The sequence below is a fragment of the Hyperoodon ampullatus genome (assembly GCF_949752795.1).
Source record: "Hyperoodon ampullatus genome assembly, chromosome: 3".
NCBI lineage: Eukaryota > Metazoa > Chordata > Mammalia > Artiodactyla > Ziphiidae > Hyperoodon > Hyperoodon ampullatus.
In genome coordinates this window covers 142,059,921-142,075,535 of record NC_136916.1, presented here as the reverse complement: position 1 = coordinate 142,075,535, position 15,615 = coordinate 142,059,921, and the positions used below count along the sequence as shown (strand labels likewise).

At 39.5% G+C, this 15,615-nt stretch overlaps 1 protein-coding gene across 2 annotated transcripts in view; it reads left to right on the top strand.

Annotated features, from left to right (window-relative positions):
- The window catches only part of PPP2R5E (protein phosphatase 2 regulatory subunit B'epsilon), a gene marked incomplete at its 5' end in the record, with an annotated part of 155,017 nt that overhangs the window by 123,459 nt on the left and 15,943 nt on the right, over positions 1-15,615 (top strand). For both annotated transcript variants that reach the window (XM_079698800.1, XM_079698799.1), the window contains 2 exons: positions 14,437-14,567; positions 14,745-14,804. In XM_079698800.1, coding sequence (XP_079554926.1) covers positions 14,437-14,567; positions 14,745-14,804 — 191 coding nt within the window. The remainder of the gene's footprint in view (positions 1-14,436; positions 14,568-14,744; positions 14,805-15,615) is intronic.

Genomic DNA, 15,615 nt, shown 5'->3' with positions numbered 1-15,615 from the left:
AGAATAAATATCTCCTAGTGAGCCAATATGCAGAACTTCAAATTTAAAGCATTACTTTGGAGAAAATTGATCTCCTATGCCTTACTTGGATAAAGGTTGATAACCTCAGTGATGACCTCATTCCTTAAATTAATACATTTAGAATTCTGGACATACTAGGTTGAGAAGCCTTGGAAAAGTGAGATTTGATATATAGCTAGAGAGGTAGTAGATAAATAGGTAGATTCATGGATCACTGGGAAATTGATCCAGATCCAGATTGATCCAGACCCTTATCCCAAGTAGGTAAAATGCATTTCAGGCAAAACAAAAGCAAGACATAACAGGTCTGTGTTTGTATTGGAAAGTCCTTGCATTTCTGTAGCACTGTATAGTTGTCAGAGCACCTTTACATGCATTATTTAATTTGATTTATACAGCGATCTAGAGGAGACATGGCTAAGTTTTGTGCCCATTTTATAGATGAATAAATCTGAGGTCTAGAAAAGTTATCCAGGTTTCCCCAGCACATTTTCTATTCTGGTTTTCTGTCCATTAAACCATGATGCCTCCTTGTGATTCCCTTTGCCATAACTTGGAATGACTCCAACGCAGGAGTAGCCCCCGTCTCTCAACACTGACGAAAAACAAGGTTCTCTTACATTTATGGTAAATTAAAGTGCCGGAGAGGATCAGATAATGATTCAACAGTAGATACTGTGTTTAGTTGACATGGAAACAGTAAATCCTGCAAAGGGCCCAGTCAGTGTGCTCTCCGTGGTTGATGGGTACTGATAAAGCTCCTAAAATTAAAACAACAGAGAAACCCAGACTTGGAAGGGACATTTTGGGTTGTCTCTTCTAGTTCTTTACGCTGTGAATCAGTTTTCTTTGAGACCCTGATGAGGGGTGACCTCTCCTTGCCCTTTTTCAGTGAGGAAGGGCCACATACTCAGGTAGATTGTTCCATTTTTGTCAGAAAGTTATTTTTTATGTTGAATCTCCCTATACCTGATAGCTTTTGGCCTTATTTCTTCAGAAGAGTCCCTTAGTATATCACTAGCCCAGGCATAACCTTTCAGGTCTTAGAACACAGCTTTTGTATTTACCTCTTGCCTCTTTTTCTCTAAAACAGCAGTTACAACTCAAATGCCTATAGGCTCCTTTATAATAGTCTGGTGGCCAGATGTCAGACAATAGGAGGCAGACCAGCTCCTACTGAAGGGAGCTTTGACTATACCTCTTTCTTCAGTATTGCCAGACTTTTTTTTTTTTTTCCAAGAGAAATTTTTTTCTCCCAAATTCAGTTTTTTTTGTGAAATTTTCTGATAGTTTTAAAATCCTGTTCAGAATGAATTAAAGCCATCTGCCTTCTGGATCTAGCCTACCAGCTGTCAGTGTGTGTTCTCTGCTCGAGACTGAGCCCTTCGTTCTGTCAACCCTGTCTCATTTGTCAGTTTTTGGTCTTCAACATGTGTCCATTTGTCTTCAAGGATGACATCTATGTCTGAACACAGTGCCCTGAGCCTGGTCAATCCAATGCAGCTTAGAGTTGGGGGTCTCCATTCGCTTGTCTGGATGCTAGGGTTCTTAAAGGGGAAGTCTCATTAGCTCTTCTTGCTGTTCCATGACACTGCTAACTTAGGTTAATAAGCTTGTGATCTTAACTGACTTCTAATTTAGTTTTACACATGTTGTCATAAACCCGTTTTCGTTTTCCTTGTTCATTTTACAGTTTTCTTTTTTATCTAGGTGTAGGATCTGACATGTATTCCTATGGAATATCTTATCTCCCCAACCTTCTGACGTCTTTCTGGATCTTGCTTCTGTCATCCACCTTATTCACTGTGCCTTCCAATCACATCTGTGATTACTAGCGATTGGTCTCATGGAAGCCATTGATTAAAATTGTTAAACTAGCCAGGACTCAGGATAGAGGCCTGTGGCATGCCTTTAGCAACTTCCCTTTATTTTAGGACAGATTCACTAATAACAGTGTTTGGATTCCCTCCTTGAGCCGGTTAGAAATTTACCCTAGGATGGGGGCTTCCCTGGTGGCACAGTGGTTAAGAATCCGCCTGCCAATGCAGGGGACACAGGTTCGAGCCCTGGTCCAGGAGGATCTCACATGCTACGGAGCAACTAAGCCCATGCACCACAACTACTGAGCCTGCACCCTGGAGTCCACAAGCCACAACTGCTGAGCGCACGTGCCACAACTACTGAAGCCTGCACACCTAGAGCCCGTGCTCCGCAACAAGAGAAGCCACCACAATGAGAGGCCCGTGCAGCACAATGAAGAATAGCTTCCCCCACCCCCGCTCACAGCAACTAGAGAAAGCCTATGCGCAGCAACGAAGACCCAACGCAGCCAAAAATTAAATAAATTTATTTTTTTTAAAGTATCTTTAAAAAAAAGAAAAAGAAATTGACCCTAGGATGTCCTCATCCTCGCATTTAAAATTTTTGTTTATAAGGAGAGTGTAGAGACTTCATCAGATGTGATGGTAGAAGCCAGGACTTCATGTTTACAGCATTCCCCTCCTCCATGGGCCTTGGAACTTTATCATAAAAGGAATGCCAGAATTCCCTGGCTCTCCAGTGGTTAGGACTCTGCACTCTCACTGCCAAGGGCCTTGGTTCGATCCCTGGTCAGGGAACTAAGATCCCTCAAGCTGCGGGCACGGCGAAAAAGAATAATAATAATAAATAAAAAGAAATAAAAAGGAACGCCATTCGTCTGCCACGGGGCATTAGTGAACTTCTGGGGGCTACTATTGGTTTACTGGTAATGTTGCCCTACGTACTTGAAAATCATGGCATTGATCATCTGTCCCCAAGTTTTGTGAGAGACAAGTAATAAAGTATAAATAGTGAAGCTCATCTACTTATGCTTTATGTTTTCAGTCCCTGCCTCATTTTTTCAATTTTTTTGCCTTCTTTATCTTCCCTTTGCTGGATCTGTTGATGAACTCAGCCTTTAGACCAGGGCTCACCTCAGTGCCTGCATCAGTTATGAAAGGGTCAGTCAGGGTATTGGTGGAATTAACCTCACCACTGAGTGGTACTTGAATGTAATCATGTGACTAACCAGTGCACTATATTTTCATGTTGGGGATAAGCTCTGGTTGCGTATCAGCTGCCATCTTCCAAATTACCCTGTTCATTCATGTTCTTAACCTGTAAAGTTGGCCTCCTATTCCTTTTCCTTCCCTAAGTTTGCCCCAACACCTTCTAGGAGTGGGGACTCAATCCCCTGCCTGCTTCTCCTAAGCTTCCTTCTTCAAGAGCTTTGGTCCTGACTTGAGACCTGATGGCAATGGGTGAGCCTTTTGGAGGTTGAGCATCATTGCTGAGATTCTATCCTGTTATCCCCCATCCCACCCTACCGTCCTTTTCCTCTGAACACCATGCCTTAACTGTCCTTGAGCTGGCAGGTCCTTCGTATGTCTGTACCGTCTAGTCAGCTCATTCATTTTGCACACCCTCAGTTTTCCCTCTTTTTTCTCTACCGCAGGGACTCCCAGGGTGCTACCTGGTCCTAGCCTGGTTTTCTTGTGCCATGGGAACCCTCATACTTTTCCCTTTTGCAAATCAGGAAGACATTCACCTTATTCCTTTTCTTTGAGCAGATTTCTTATTCTCTGTGGATTCTCAAAGATCTCAAAAAGAGTTTTCAACTCAGAACTCTTTTATTTAGTAAGACATAATTTATTCTAGCCACAAGATTTACACTTATTTTCTGTAGCAGCTAGCTGTATCCTTTAGAGTCTGTTCTGACTCTGATTCCTGCATCCCCAAAAGCAAAATAAGAATTGGGCTATTTTGGGCTTCCCTGGTGGCCCAGTGGTCGAGAGTCCGCCTGCCGATGCAGGGGATGCGGGTTCGTGCCCCGGTCCAGGAAGATCCCACGTGCCGCGAGCGGCTGGGCCCGTGAGCCATGGCCACTGAGCCTGCGCGTCCGGAGCCCGTGCTCCACGATGGGAGAGGCCACAACAGTGAGAGGCCCGCGTACTGCAAAAAAAAAAAAAAAAATTATTGGGCTATTTTAACAGGATGTAGTGAAGAGAAACTTAGAAGGCTCTGGATTGGAATCCTTACTCCCCTATGTACTCTAAGTATATTTTAGGAGCTAAGAATATGAGCTGTGCGATAAGAAGAAACTGCATTCAAACCCTGGCTTTTCTGCTTACTTGCAATGTGACTTTTGGCAAGTTAATACACTTGCTACCAAGCATGAGTTTCCTCATTCATGACATGGGGATAACAGAATAAGTGAGATACTGTTCAGTAAAATAAGTTATACCCCCAAACTGACAACTGTTAAATCTTCTTAATTGAATTGGCACTATGGATACAAACACAGGCTGCCTACCTTCAGTCTTAAACAGGTCCTGAAAACTTGGGCAGATAATTGACTATTCTGAGCCTCAGTGTTTTCTTCTGTAAAATGACAATAACAGTCGTCTTTCTTACAAGTTACCAAAAAATAGGCTGTTATGATTATAAAATGACTTGTATAAATGTCTGCTGGTAGCATATATGGGGCCTAATAGTTGCTTATTAAATATCAATTCCTCTTTTCACATCCTCATATTATATTACCTGTCCACATTGGTAGGATGTCTTATTTTTCTTGATTCCAATATTAGTTTTAAAACTTCCACCTTTTGAAACAAAATTTTAAAATTTATGTGAAACTTACAATAAAAATTTTGCAAAGAAGTCTTAAATAAATGCAGAAATGTAACGTAATCCTAGGTGGGAAGACTTGCCATCATAAAAATGCCCATAGGCTCTCCAAATTAATCTGTACATTTAGTGTAATTCTATTAAATTCTATTAATTCTATAAATTAAAATTTCAGTATTTTTTCTATTTGAAAATTTCAGAGTTCATGAAATAAAAAGTTTTTGAAAAAGAAAACTAGTGATACTTTATTAGACATTAAAACATACTGTAAAGGTACATTAATTAAAACAGCATGGTATGGGTACAGGAGACTGGAACATAGTAGAGGCTTGGGTGGAAAAGACCCTTTTTAGTATGCTATAAAAATCATAAAAAATATATGAATAAATAGATACGATAGATACCTACCTACATAGATATATATTAAATTGGTATAATGCTCTGAAGAGGAGATCTGATAGAATTCTATTGACTCAGATTGTGACTGAGCAATTCCATGAGAAGTAGATGTGTACACGAAGCAATATGTACAAGGATATTGAATGTATCATTGTTAATGATTATTAGAAAATTGGAAACAATTTAAAAGTTCTTCAGTAGGGGTTGGTTGAATAAACTGTGGACATTCATATGATGAAATATTCATCAGTCTATAAAAAGAATGAGATAGAGCTACACATGATCTGTTTTTAAGTGAAACATGCACATTATGGAGCAGTATGATATTTTGAACCTGAGTCTGTTATTTTAGGGAAAAGGAATGTTTGTTTCTGCACTAAAAATTTTGGAAGGAGATACACCACGTTTTTATTAATTGTCTGGTGGGGTGTAAGATTATGTGTGATGATCTTTACTTTCTAATTTCTATTTTTTGCATTTAAAAAATAGTGAACATGTATGTTATAATCAATAAGAATAGTCAAAATATTTCAATTACAGCTACATTCTCATTTTGTTGCCTTGCATTTTTTGTAAAACTCAGCTGATTCTGTTCATTAATCTTCCTAAGACTATTTTTTATAAGACTATGCCATTCTTTTATACTTAACATTTTTTTTTTGTATTTCCTTCCTTTTATCATTTGTGCATGTCCTTTTAAAGTCTGAAGCTCCATGGCAAGCTTCCTGTGTTGCCTCAAGGGCCTCTTTCAATACCTCTCGTTTTAATTCCTCAGCAGGAAGCAATATAGATTAGTGGTTAAGTGTATAGACTGGTTTGGATTCAGACTCTACCATTGTTTAGTGCATGACCTTGGGCAAGTTATATAACTGCTGTATGCCTCAGTTTCCTCATCTGGAAAGTAGATGCAAAATATCCATTATATGATAGTAATTATGTTGTAAGGTTCTTGTGCAGATTTAATAAGTGTATACATATGTAAGCACTGGGCTCCCCTAGTGGCGCAGTGGTTGAGAGTCCGCCTGCCGATGCAGGGGACACGGGTTCGTGCCCCGGTCCGGGAAGATCCCACATGCCGCGGAGTGGCTGGGCCCGTGAGCCATGACCGCTGAGCCTGCGCGTCCGGAGCCTGTGCTCTGCAACGGGAGAGGCCACAACAGTGAGAGGCCCACGTACCGCAAAAAAAACAAAAACAAAAACCATATAAGCACTAAGAATAATGCCTGATAATAGTAACTGTTCAGTAAATGTTACACTGCTGCTGTCACTACTATTTTTATTAGGATCAGTTCTTGTGTTTAAAACTTTTTTTACCATTATTTTCTAGAACAGCCTCAATGCAGGAAGTTACGTGATGTTAGTCTGTCATGTCTTACCTAGCATGTTATCAATTTTTTGAAATCTAACTTTTATCATTCTAAAAAATCAAAAAACCCTTTGGACTCTGCTTATATGGTTCTTCGTGGGCTGTTGGGATTTTTAAAGATGTTAAATATGGTCTCTTGTCCTTGAATTCTCATCAGTTCCACTTCACCAACTGATTTCTTCCAATCAGTGTTAGAAGTAAATGTTTAATTAGTGCCAGGAGCATGTACTTTTTAGTGTGTAAGAACCAGGGAAAGCGCATTCAAATCTTTACAGAGGCCAGACAAGTGATACATAATGAAGTAGTCTGGGTGTAACAGAAAGGAGTTGATGGAAACAGTGGTGACCTAGAGAGCTCGGACCCTGCTACCAATCTGTTTCTGTTAACTGTTGGCTGATTGCTAAGTGGGCCAAGTGTTGCTAGATTCTTCTGATTTTTTAAGAGAACCTGGAAATCTAGATTTTTGTATGGGCCAGTCAAAATCGTCAGTGACTTGTACCTTTGAAGGGTTTGCTCTTTTTTATTTCAGAATGGACTAGTTTGTTTAAATTTCGTAGTAATTTTTGTTAAATCTAGATTTACATAACCTTTAGCATTTCTTATGTACTTAAGTCTTTACATAAGGAAGCTGTCAGAGACTTATCAAAGATAGTCGATTGATTAAATAGTGCCCTTGTGTCCATGGTAATGTTGTTGATTTTAGACTTAGGTAACTTAGCTATAAGTGTGTTGGCTTGCCTAGGCTTTGGAAACAGCCTTGTCTATTCCCAGTAAAGATAATTTTCATCTGCATTAGGGTGGTTGGGAAAATGGTTTCCTTATGACACTTCCCTCCCCCAAGACCAAAAATGAATTGCCAAACCTTGAATTATGTCACTGGGTGAATTGTCGTGGTAAGAGTTTAGTAGCATATCTCTAAAGACTGCTTTCAACCACTCTGCAAGTCTGAAAAGTAGTCAGTGGTTGCTAAGAGATGTACTATTCAAGTATCTCCATAAACATATGTACTGCTGGAGATGGCTCATTAGTAATTTGTACTTCACATTTGTGGTTATATTTAGTTGAAAGGTACTGTAATTATCATGCAAATTATGCAAATCATCCAGCCTGTCCTTAAAAGTGACCTTTTGTTATTGTGTTTTAAAAGCTGAAGACAAATTGGACATGATACAAAACCAACCCATGAAAAAATGTTAGGTTCTTAACTGAAATAAAATTCACGAGGCCTTGAATCTCAGCTCTAATACAAAGAACTATTTTCCAAACAAGTTCCTTGAATATGTCAAAATGCTTACATTTCTCTCTCAGAGTCTATAGCAAATAAAACTTTAGAGAGTTTATTTCTACCAGGAATTTTATCAGATACACATTACCATACAATAAATTGCCCCATCCCATCCTGTCCAACCTATAACTCAAAAACCTTAAAAAAGGGCTGTACTGCTCTGACTTCTGCATCCAGAGCCAGCTTGGTAGGCAAGCAACTCGTGGAGGGCAGCGGGCCCTGTGCTTAGAAGGATGTTGTTCATGGTTTAATGCTTTGCTGTTGCTGTCTTGAAATTCTTAGTACTTTTGAACAAGGAGCAGTACGTTTTTGTTTTGCTCTGGGCCCACAAATTATGTAGCTAGTCCCTGCCTGTATCCCACTAAGTGCATCATTATGTACCATAACAACTGTTTCTTGAAATGCTGACCGAATTAAAATTTTAAATCGCAGGGTTTTCTTGAATCAGTTGGAATAAATGCTTGAGGGAGAATAGAATGGACTTCTCTACTTTGTAGGAAAAATGCTGAAATTAGGAGAGAAATAAAAGCCTGTGACTTGGCAGAGTTGTTCATGTTTGTATGACTGACACCTTTGAAATTTTTATACTGAGTTATAGGGGTCCTGAAGTCAGAATTGCTAGAAGCTTATAATGTGCAACCTTTTGATTCCTTGTCCATGCTGTGCTTGCTCAGTGGTTGCCCACAGGTCAGTTCATTTCATACGTTGGTCCTCTTGAGTTGTTATGATTCATGGGAGTCAGGCTGCCGCTGGCTCTTCTTTCTTGGTTCTGGGCTATTTTCTCCAGGTGCTTTATTACTTGATCGAGGTGAAGGTATTAGGAAGATAATTTTTTTTCACCTAGCGGAGTAGCTTAAGTGAAAAACAAAGCCAGACATGTAGAGATCTGATTTTAGTTTGGTTTAAAACATTGAGAATACTAATTTCATTGATTATTTACTCTTTCTTTACGTGAAATAGCGCTGGGCAGTTGCTTCTTTATGTAGAAGAGGGTAATGGGCTTTTTGTTTCAAGTCTTTTGCTCATATGGTTTATAAAGAAAAATAGCCAGCCCTGCCTGGGGCTTCCTTCCCCAACCCAGAGTCTCATTCCCTATAGGTAACCACATTCAAGTCTTCTAGCCGTTTCCTCATATGTATCTCCGTACTTCTAAATAGCACTCTTACTGCCGTTTGTTGATTTTTTTCATCTGTTCCTACTATAAGCCATTACATGTCTCCCTCTGTATCTCCCTCCTTTATGTCTTTCCAATGCAGTTATGTCACAAATTTTAATTCAATCAAATTGTAGTGTTTGCATTAGTATGACTGTGTATATGTTGTTCAGAGCCAAGGCACACATTATGCTATAATTACATTTCTTTTCTTGTAGGGCTTTTTTTTTTTTAAACCCCTAGAATTAATAGTTGCCTTATTTTTCACTTGCTTGCTTTCTTATGTAGTCGTCATTAGTTCGTCCCTTAGTTCTCTGAGAGCACCATACAACTCTTCCCAGTCTGGCCCACACTGATAACTAGTCTTTTTTTTCTTTCTCTTGGAAGCCTTTTTTCTGGAGCTCCAGTCATCCTGGTCTAGTTGGCACTGGTTGCTTTCTCTAGGCTGTATCTGCAGTGGCCATCCAGGGACTTACCTTTTCTGGACTATGTCTTTATTTCCTTGGTTTCCTCTCTTTCGTTTTGGTGGGAACATACTCTAAATGCTTCCTAAGAAAGCATGAATGGGATGTAAATTTTTTGAGCCCTGCTTCTCTGAAAATGGCTTTATTCTACCCACATACTTGACTGATGTTTTGGCTAGGTTTGGATTTCTAGGTTGGAGCCCATCCTCCCTCTGCAGTTTTAAGGAATTGCTCTATTGTCTTCTAGCTTTCAGTGTTGGTGTTGAGAAGGCCTGTGCCAGCTGAATTCCTTATCCTTTATAGTGACCTGTTTTCTCTGTAAGCTTTTGTGATCTACTCTTTGTCCACAATGCCCGGAAACTTCAAAGTGTTGTGCTTTGTTGTGAGTCTTTGTTCATTTATTGTGCAGAGGACATAATGGCCCTCATCTGTATTGAAACTCATGTACTCATGTCCTTTTTTCCTGGAAAATTACATTGAATTATTTCTCAGATAATTTCCTTCTCTTTATTTTCTTTGTTTTTCTGTCTCTGTACCCATTTAAAATGTCTGTTAGTCATGTGTTGGACCTTTTGGATTGATCCTTTAGTTTTCTTATCTTCTTTCTTCTGTTACAATCTTCATCGTTTGGTTATACTTTCAGCATAGATTTGCTCATTTTAATGCGCCAGTCCTTCTGAAACTTTTATTTCTGTTACATCTTGAATTTCCAAAAGCTATTTTATTTTCTGAATATTCATCTGTAATAGCATTCTGATTTTGTTTCAAGTATCTAGTAGATTTGTTTATTTCTGGGGATGTTATAGGTTCTTTTTTTGCAGTTTTTTTTCTGCTCCTTGCAGTATGGCTATTTCCTCTGAGTTCTTTATGATGGTTTGTTTTGGTCTCTATCTTTTATGTTAGAGTGTTTGGTGATCTTTGACAATATTCTTAGTTATACGTTAGTCCAAAAAAAGCCTCCTAGAGGGCTTCCCTGGTGGCGCAGTGGTTGAGAGTCCGCCTGCCGATGCAGGGGACACAGATTCGTGCTCCGGTCCGGGAAGATCCCACGTGCCACGGAGCGGCTGGGCCCGTGAGCCATGGCCGCTGAGCCTGAGCGTCCGGAGCCTGTGCTCCGCAACGGGAGAGGCCACAACAGTGAGAGGCCCGCGTACCGCAAAAAAAAAAAAAAAAAAAAAAAGCCTCCTAGAACCTGTGTCTGTGAGTGTGAGTGTGTGTGAGTGTGAGTATGTGTGTGTGTATGTGTGTGTGTGTACGCGTAAGTGGGAGACACTTGGCACATTAGGCAGAGGCCTTGCCATTTCATTGAGAAACCTTCAAATATTAGTATATCTGCAGGTGTTTTCCTTTTGAGGCTGTCAATTTCCCCAAAAAGGGACCGTCTAATCTCCTGCCTCAGTCAGAACTGAGAGCTTAGTCAGGGAAGGGCCTGGCAAAGGTCATGTTCTTCAGCATGCAGAATTTTATTAAATCCCATTATTTTCAATAACTGTTTTACTTTAGCTATGTCTGATGTCCCCAAGACTAGAGACTTACTCATTTATTCCCTCCAGACCTTGATTTTAAGTCTTCAGTACACTGCATGGGACAGAGGATCTGGGAGGTCTTGTTACTCTTTCTCCAAGCTTTCAATCAGTTCTGCTGTTTCAGCTCCTCACACCCTTGACATCAAATATATCTGGTGCCTTCAATTCTTATGCCTTTTAAGGGTTCCCTGGTGTGAATTGGCTTGCTTCTTGTTGGCGTCCCTCCCTGCTGGCAGAATGGAAAGACATTTAGCAGAGTGGAGAAAGAGGAAACCTAAGATAGTTACCCCTTGCCATCTACTTTCCATCTCTGAGAGACGTGCAAATTTGTCTAATCTGCTCTCCAATCCTTTCTGCCCCATGGATTTCTTCCATTTTTATTCTTTTTACTCTCACTTCAGAGAGTGTTCAAGAGGAGAGACATTCAATCCCCCAAGTCTAACTGAAAGACCCTAACTACCTTTTTCATTTTGCCCTTTTAATTTCACTGTAGACTTATTATGAGGTTCAGGGGAGGTTCTTTGGCTAAATCACTAGGCAGTTCATCTCTGTCTGTTAGCTTCAGGAAGGCTGATTTTGTAAACTAGGAGACAGCATGTTGACAGGTCTGTCTTTGCTCTGTAATCACCCTGGAAACTCCAGCTTCACTTCTTTGACAACAAGTTGCCTGTTACATTGTAGGGAGCATAGTCTACCTAGGCATTTACAGATACAGGATTATATTTTTCATTGCTTTTTCTTTGTGGGGAGTGTTTGAAGTGTATATATGACTAAGCACACAAATATTACTTTGTTTTGGAAATTAGAGCTCATCCCACTCTCTCCTCTTTTTGGGCCTATGCACTGTTCTACCTTTTCTTTTGTCTCATACATCATGAAATCATCAAGAGTGTGTTCTGTAGAGCAGCAGAGAAGTAGTTTATATTACTGCAATTCATCTTTCTCAAAGAACATAGAATATATAATATTTGTGGCTTTAAAACTCACTCAGGTTAGGTGCCTGGTAATACATTTTCTTTGAGGGCCTAATGGAAACATTAGTTAAATAATTTTTGTTTAATTATTATGCATTCATTAAACTCTTAAAGGTTAACAGTACATAAGCATGGTTGATTCAAGTTTTGCTAAAAGTACACCCCCTCAAACCTTCTCCTGCGTTAGTTGCAAATTACTCATTAAGCCCTTTTACAACACTTGAAAATAGAAACCAACTAAAAACATAGAACTCAAAGGTTAATTATTTCTATTAACAAGGAATGGAATGAGTAGGTTAGAAATCTTCTGTCATTTTATGCAGGCATTAGGCAAGAGATACCTAGCCAGTGGGGCCTTTTTTCCCCATAGGGTTCACATCTTTCTTTCTTAGACCGTTTCTTGTGGAAATGTGTCGTTGACTTGCTCATTGCTGTCCTGTGGACTCCAAGTTTGTTCGTGTGTGTGTGCACGCGTGCATGCGCGCAGCAGAGAGGACAATCCCTGGTGCGTGCAGAGATTGACTGATTGGTTGATTGATTGCATGACAAAGTAGGCAGAGAGATGGCAGGTATTTTAACCACATCTGCTGTTTAGATAGGCTGCTGGTGAAGGTATGTGTTATTGAATCTATCATGAACACTTCCTTCACCTCTAACTCCTAATTTCTTCATGGATGTCACTTCCTATAGCAGCCTTCCCTGATCACTCCACTTCTCCCAAATAGAGTAGATGTGTCTGCTATGTATTTATATAGTATCCTGAGCCACTTACCATGCTGCTTATTTCTCTGTATCCCTCATTGCGTTAGGCTCTGTAAAAACAGTGCTGCTCATCATTGTATCCCTGACACCTTGCCCAGTGACTGGCGACATACTCATTTGAAATATTCATTTTTTGAATGGATGCATGACATTGTGCAGTCAAAAATTTTGTTTGTCTCACTGCCCAGTTTTGAAGACTATTCTTCAGTTTGTGCTTTCTGCCATTATGTAAAGGGCTTTTTTTTTTTTTTTTTTTATCTGTAACTCTGTCTTTTGTTCAAAGAAAAGCACCAATGTAGATGATTTATTTGATTACTGCCCACTGAGTTCTTCTGCTGTCGGTCTCAGCCTCAGTCTTAATCACCTGAAATCATGCTTTAGTCTGTCTTGATAGCTTTTTTTGGTAATTAGGGTAGACTCTTCATTTGTATGCTATCTATATGCTCTTGAAATGTTTTGCTATAAAGTCAACATTAGAACTATGAGTTTTGTTTTATTGCAATGATAATGAAGGTATGAAGAACTCCGTAAAATTCAAACCAGTCTCCAAGTTTGTTCTTCAGCTAGAGGAACCTGCCCACTATTGTTTAAAAAAAAAAATAGCAGCCTTATTGAGATATAATTCATATACCATAAAATTCAGCCTTTTAAAGTTTACAATTTGATGTTTTTTAATATATTCCACAGAGTTGCGTAACCATCACTGTTACATAATTGCAGCACACTTTTTATCATTTCCCAAAGATACACCATACTCATTAGCAGTCACTCCTCATTCTGCTCTCTGTCTCTATGGATTTGCCTCTTCTGGATATTTCATATAAATGTAATCATACAATATGTGGCCTTTTTGTGTCTGGCTTCTTTCGCTTGGCATGATGTTTGAGAGGTTCATCCATGTGGTAACATATTTTTGTACTCCATTCCTTTTTATGGCTGAATAATATTCCACCGTAAGCACACTTTGCAGCAGTTGATGGGCATTTGGGTTATTTCCACTTTTGGGCTATTACGAATCATGCTGCAGTGAACATTCATGTACAAGTTTTTGTGTTGACATATGTTTTCAATTCTGATAAGATGTGATCTTATCAGGATTCAGTTATTGCCTTTAGATTACAAATGATTGGGACCTTAAAAATAATGTTATTCATGTATAACATAATATGGAAATCGTAAGTGTTTACCTCAGTGGTGAACACACCCATGTAATAAGAGCCAGGATCTAGAAAGAGAACATTGCCAGTACTGTTGGGAACTTTGATGCTTGCTTTGGTGTGGGTTATCTAAATTTACTTGAATGCTCTGGCAGAGCTGAAAGCTTAACTATATATTTGGAACAAAAGCTCACTAGATGGCTTATTGTATAGAATTGTGGTGATTGAGGTAATGGACTCTAGGGTCTCAACTGCTTGGGTTCAAATCCCAGCTCTACTGCTTGAGACCATGGGCAAGTTACTTAGCATCTCTCTGTCCCAATTTCCTCTTCTGAAAAATAGGAGTAAGACTACCTCATAGGGAGTATTAATATAAGTAGATTGCTTAGAAAATTGCCTGATGATCATACTAAGTGCTGTATATGTGTTACCTATTATGATTATTGTTATGATTGTTATTATTGTGTATGTCTTCTCTAGAGTATAAGCTACCCTTGTCTGACTTATTTATCACTCTATTCCCAAAGACTAGCACTGTGCCTGGCACATAATAGATTTTCAGTAATTTTTTGAGGAAGGAAGGAAGGAAGGAAGGAAGGGATTTTAAATGAGTGGCGGAATTCCTAAATCCTTTTCTGAAACTGCTTTTGACAGCTACACTGTCTTTTATTTACAACAGCTTTTGGAGCTGTTTGACAGCGAAGACCCACGGGAACGGGACTACTTGAAAACAGTCTTACACAGAATTTATGGCAAGTTTCTTGGTCTTAGAGCATTTATCCGAAAACAGATTAACAATATTTTTCTAAGGTAAGTGGAGTGTGGGGGGAGAAGGAGAAGCAAAGTTGGTGGTTTTATAGAAGTATTAAGTCAACCTGAAATATTTGACCATAGTGTACTGACTTTTTCTCTTTTTTCTTTTTCTTTTCTCTCCTCTCCTCCCCTCCCCTCCCCTCCCCTCCCCTCTTCTTTTCTCTCTCTTTTTAGGTTTGTTTATGAAACAGAACACTTCAATGGTGTAGCTGAACTGCTGGAAATATTAGGAAGGTAAGCACATTTTTATCTAATTGCTAATCTCAGGTGAATGTCGTTGTGACAGGTTCAGGTGGCACAGGGAAATGCTACCCCAAATCCCTTGCTTGTATGTACATCGGGTCTCATCTGTGCTTATGACATGTTTCCCAGCTGACTCTACAAGACACAGTTTTGTGTTTCCCTCGTTCCATAATTATGAATTGCTATTTTTGGGGGATGACTGAAAAAGCTAACAGTTTATTCATTATTCATCTAATTGCAGTCAGGCCATTTACTCCAAAACATCTTATTCTTGTCAGTTTCGTTTCTAGGCTACCTCTCCTCTGCCATAATTTTTGAAAGTAAGTTTATAATAAGTTAGAAAAATTGCCATTTTCAAAGGGTCTATGTACCCAGGTGAAGTTCTTGAACAGCTGCTGCCTGGAGTAGTGGAATGAATTGGAAAGAGACAGCTGTTGTGTGGGTTTCTACACACAAGAGAGCTAATGTAGCTGGACGATGTGATTACTTAGTCTCTCCTCCTAATATGAGGAGAGAGGGAAGGTGGAGCCACACGGTTCTCTCTGGGACTTCCCATAGTTGGGCTCTTTACCCAGGGGTATTCTTGGCCTGGGCCAATTTCAGGAATGGGAAGGAATGGTGTCTGGAAATGGAAAGGGTCATCAGTGAGCAAGGCAGGCGATTATTTGGGGAAGGAAAAGAGGGAAGGAAAAATAAAGAGCTGTTGATACAAAAGCTTTTGGGTACTATCCAACTAGGTTTAAGAGCTCAGGAGCCTTTGCTGGGATATTAGAAGCAAATTTCCTTCTTACTTAAAGATACT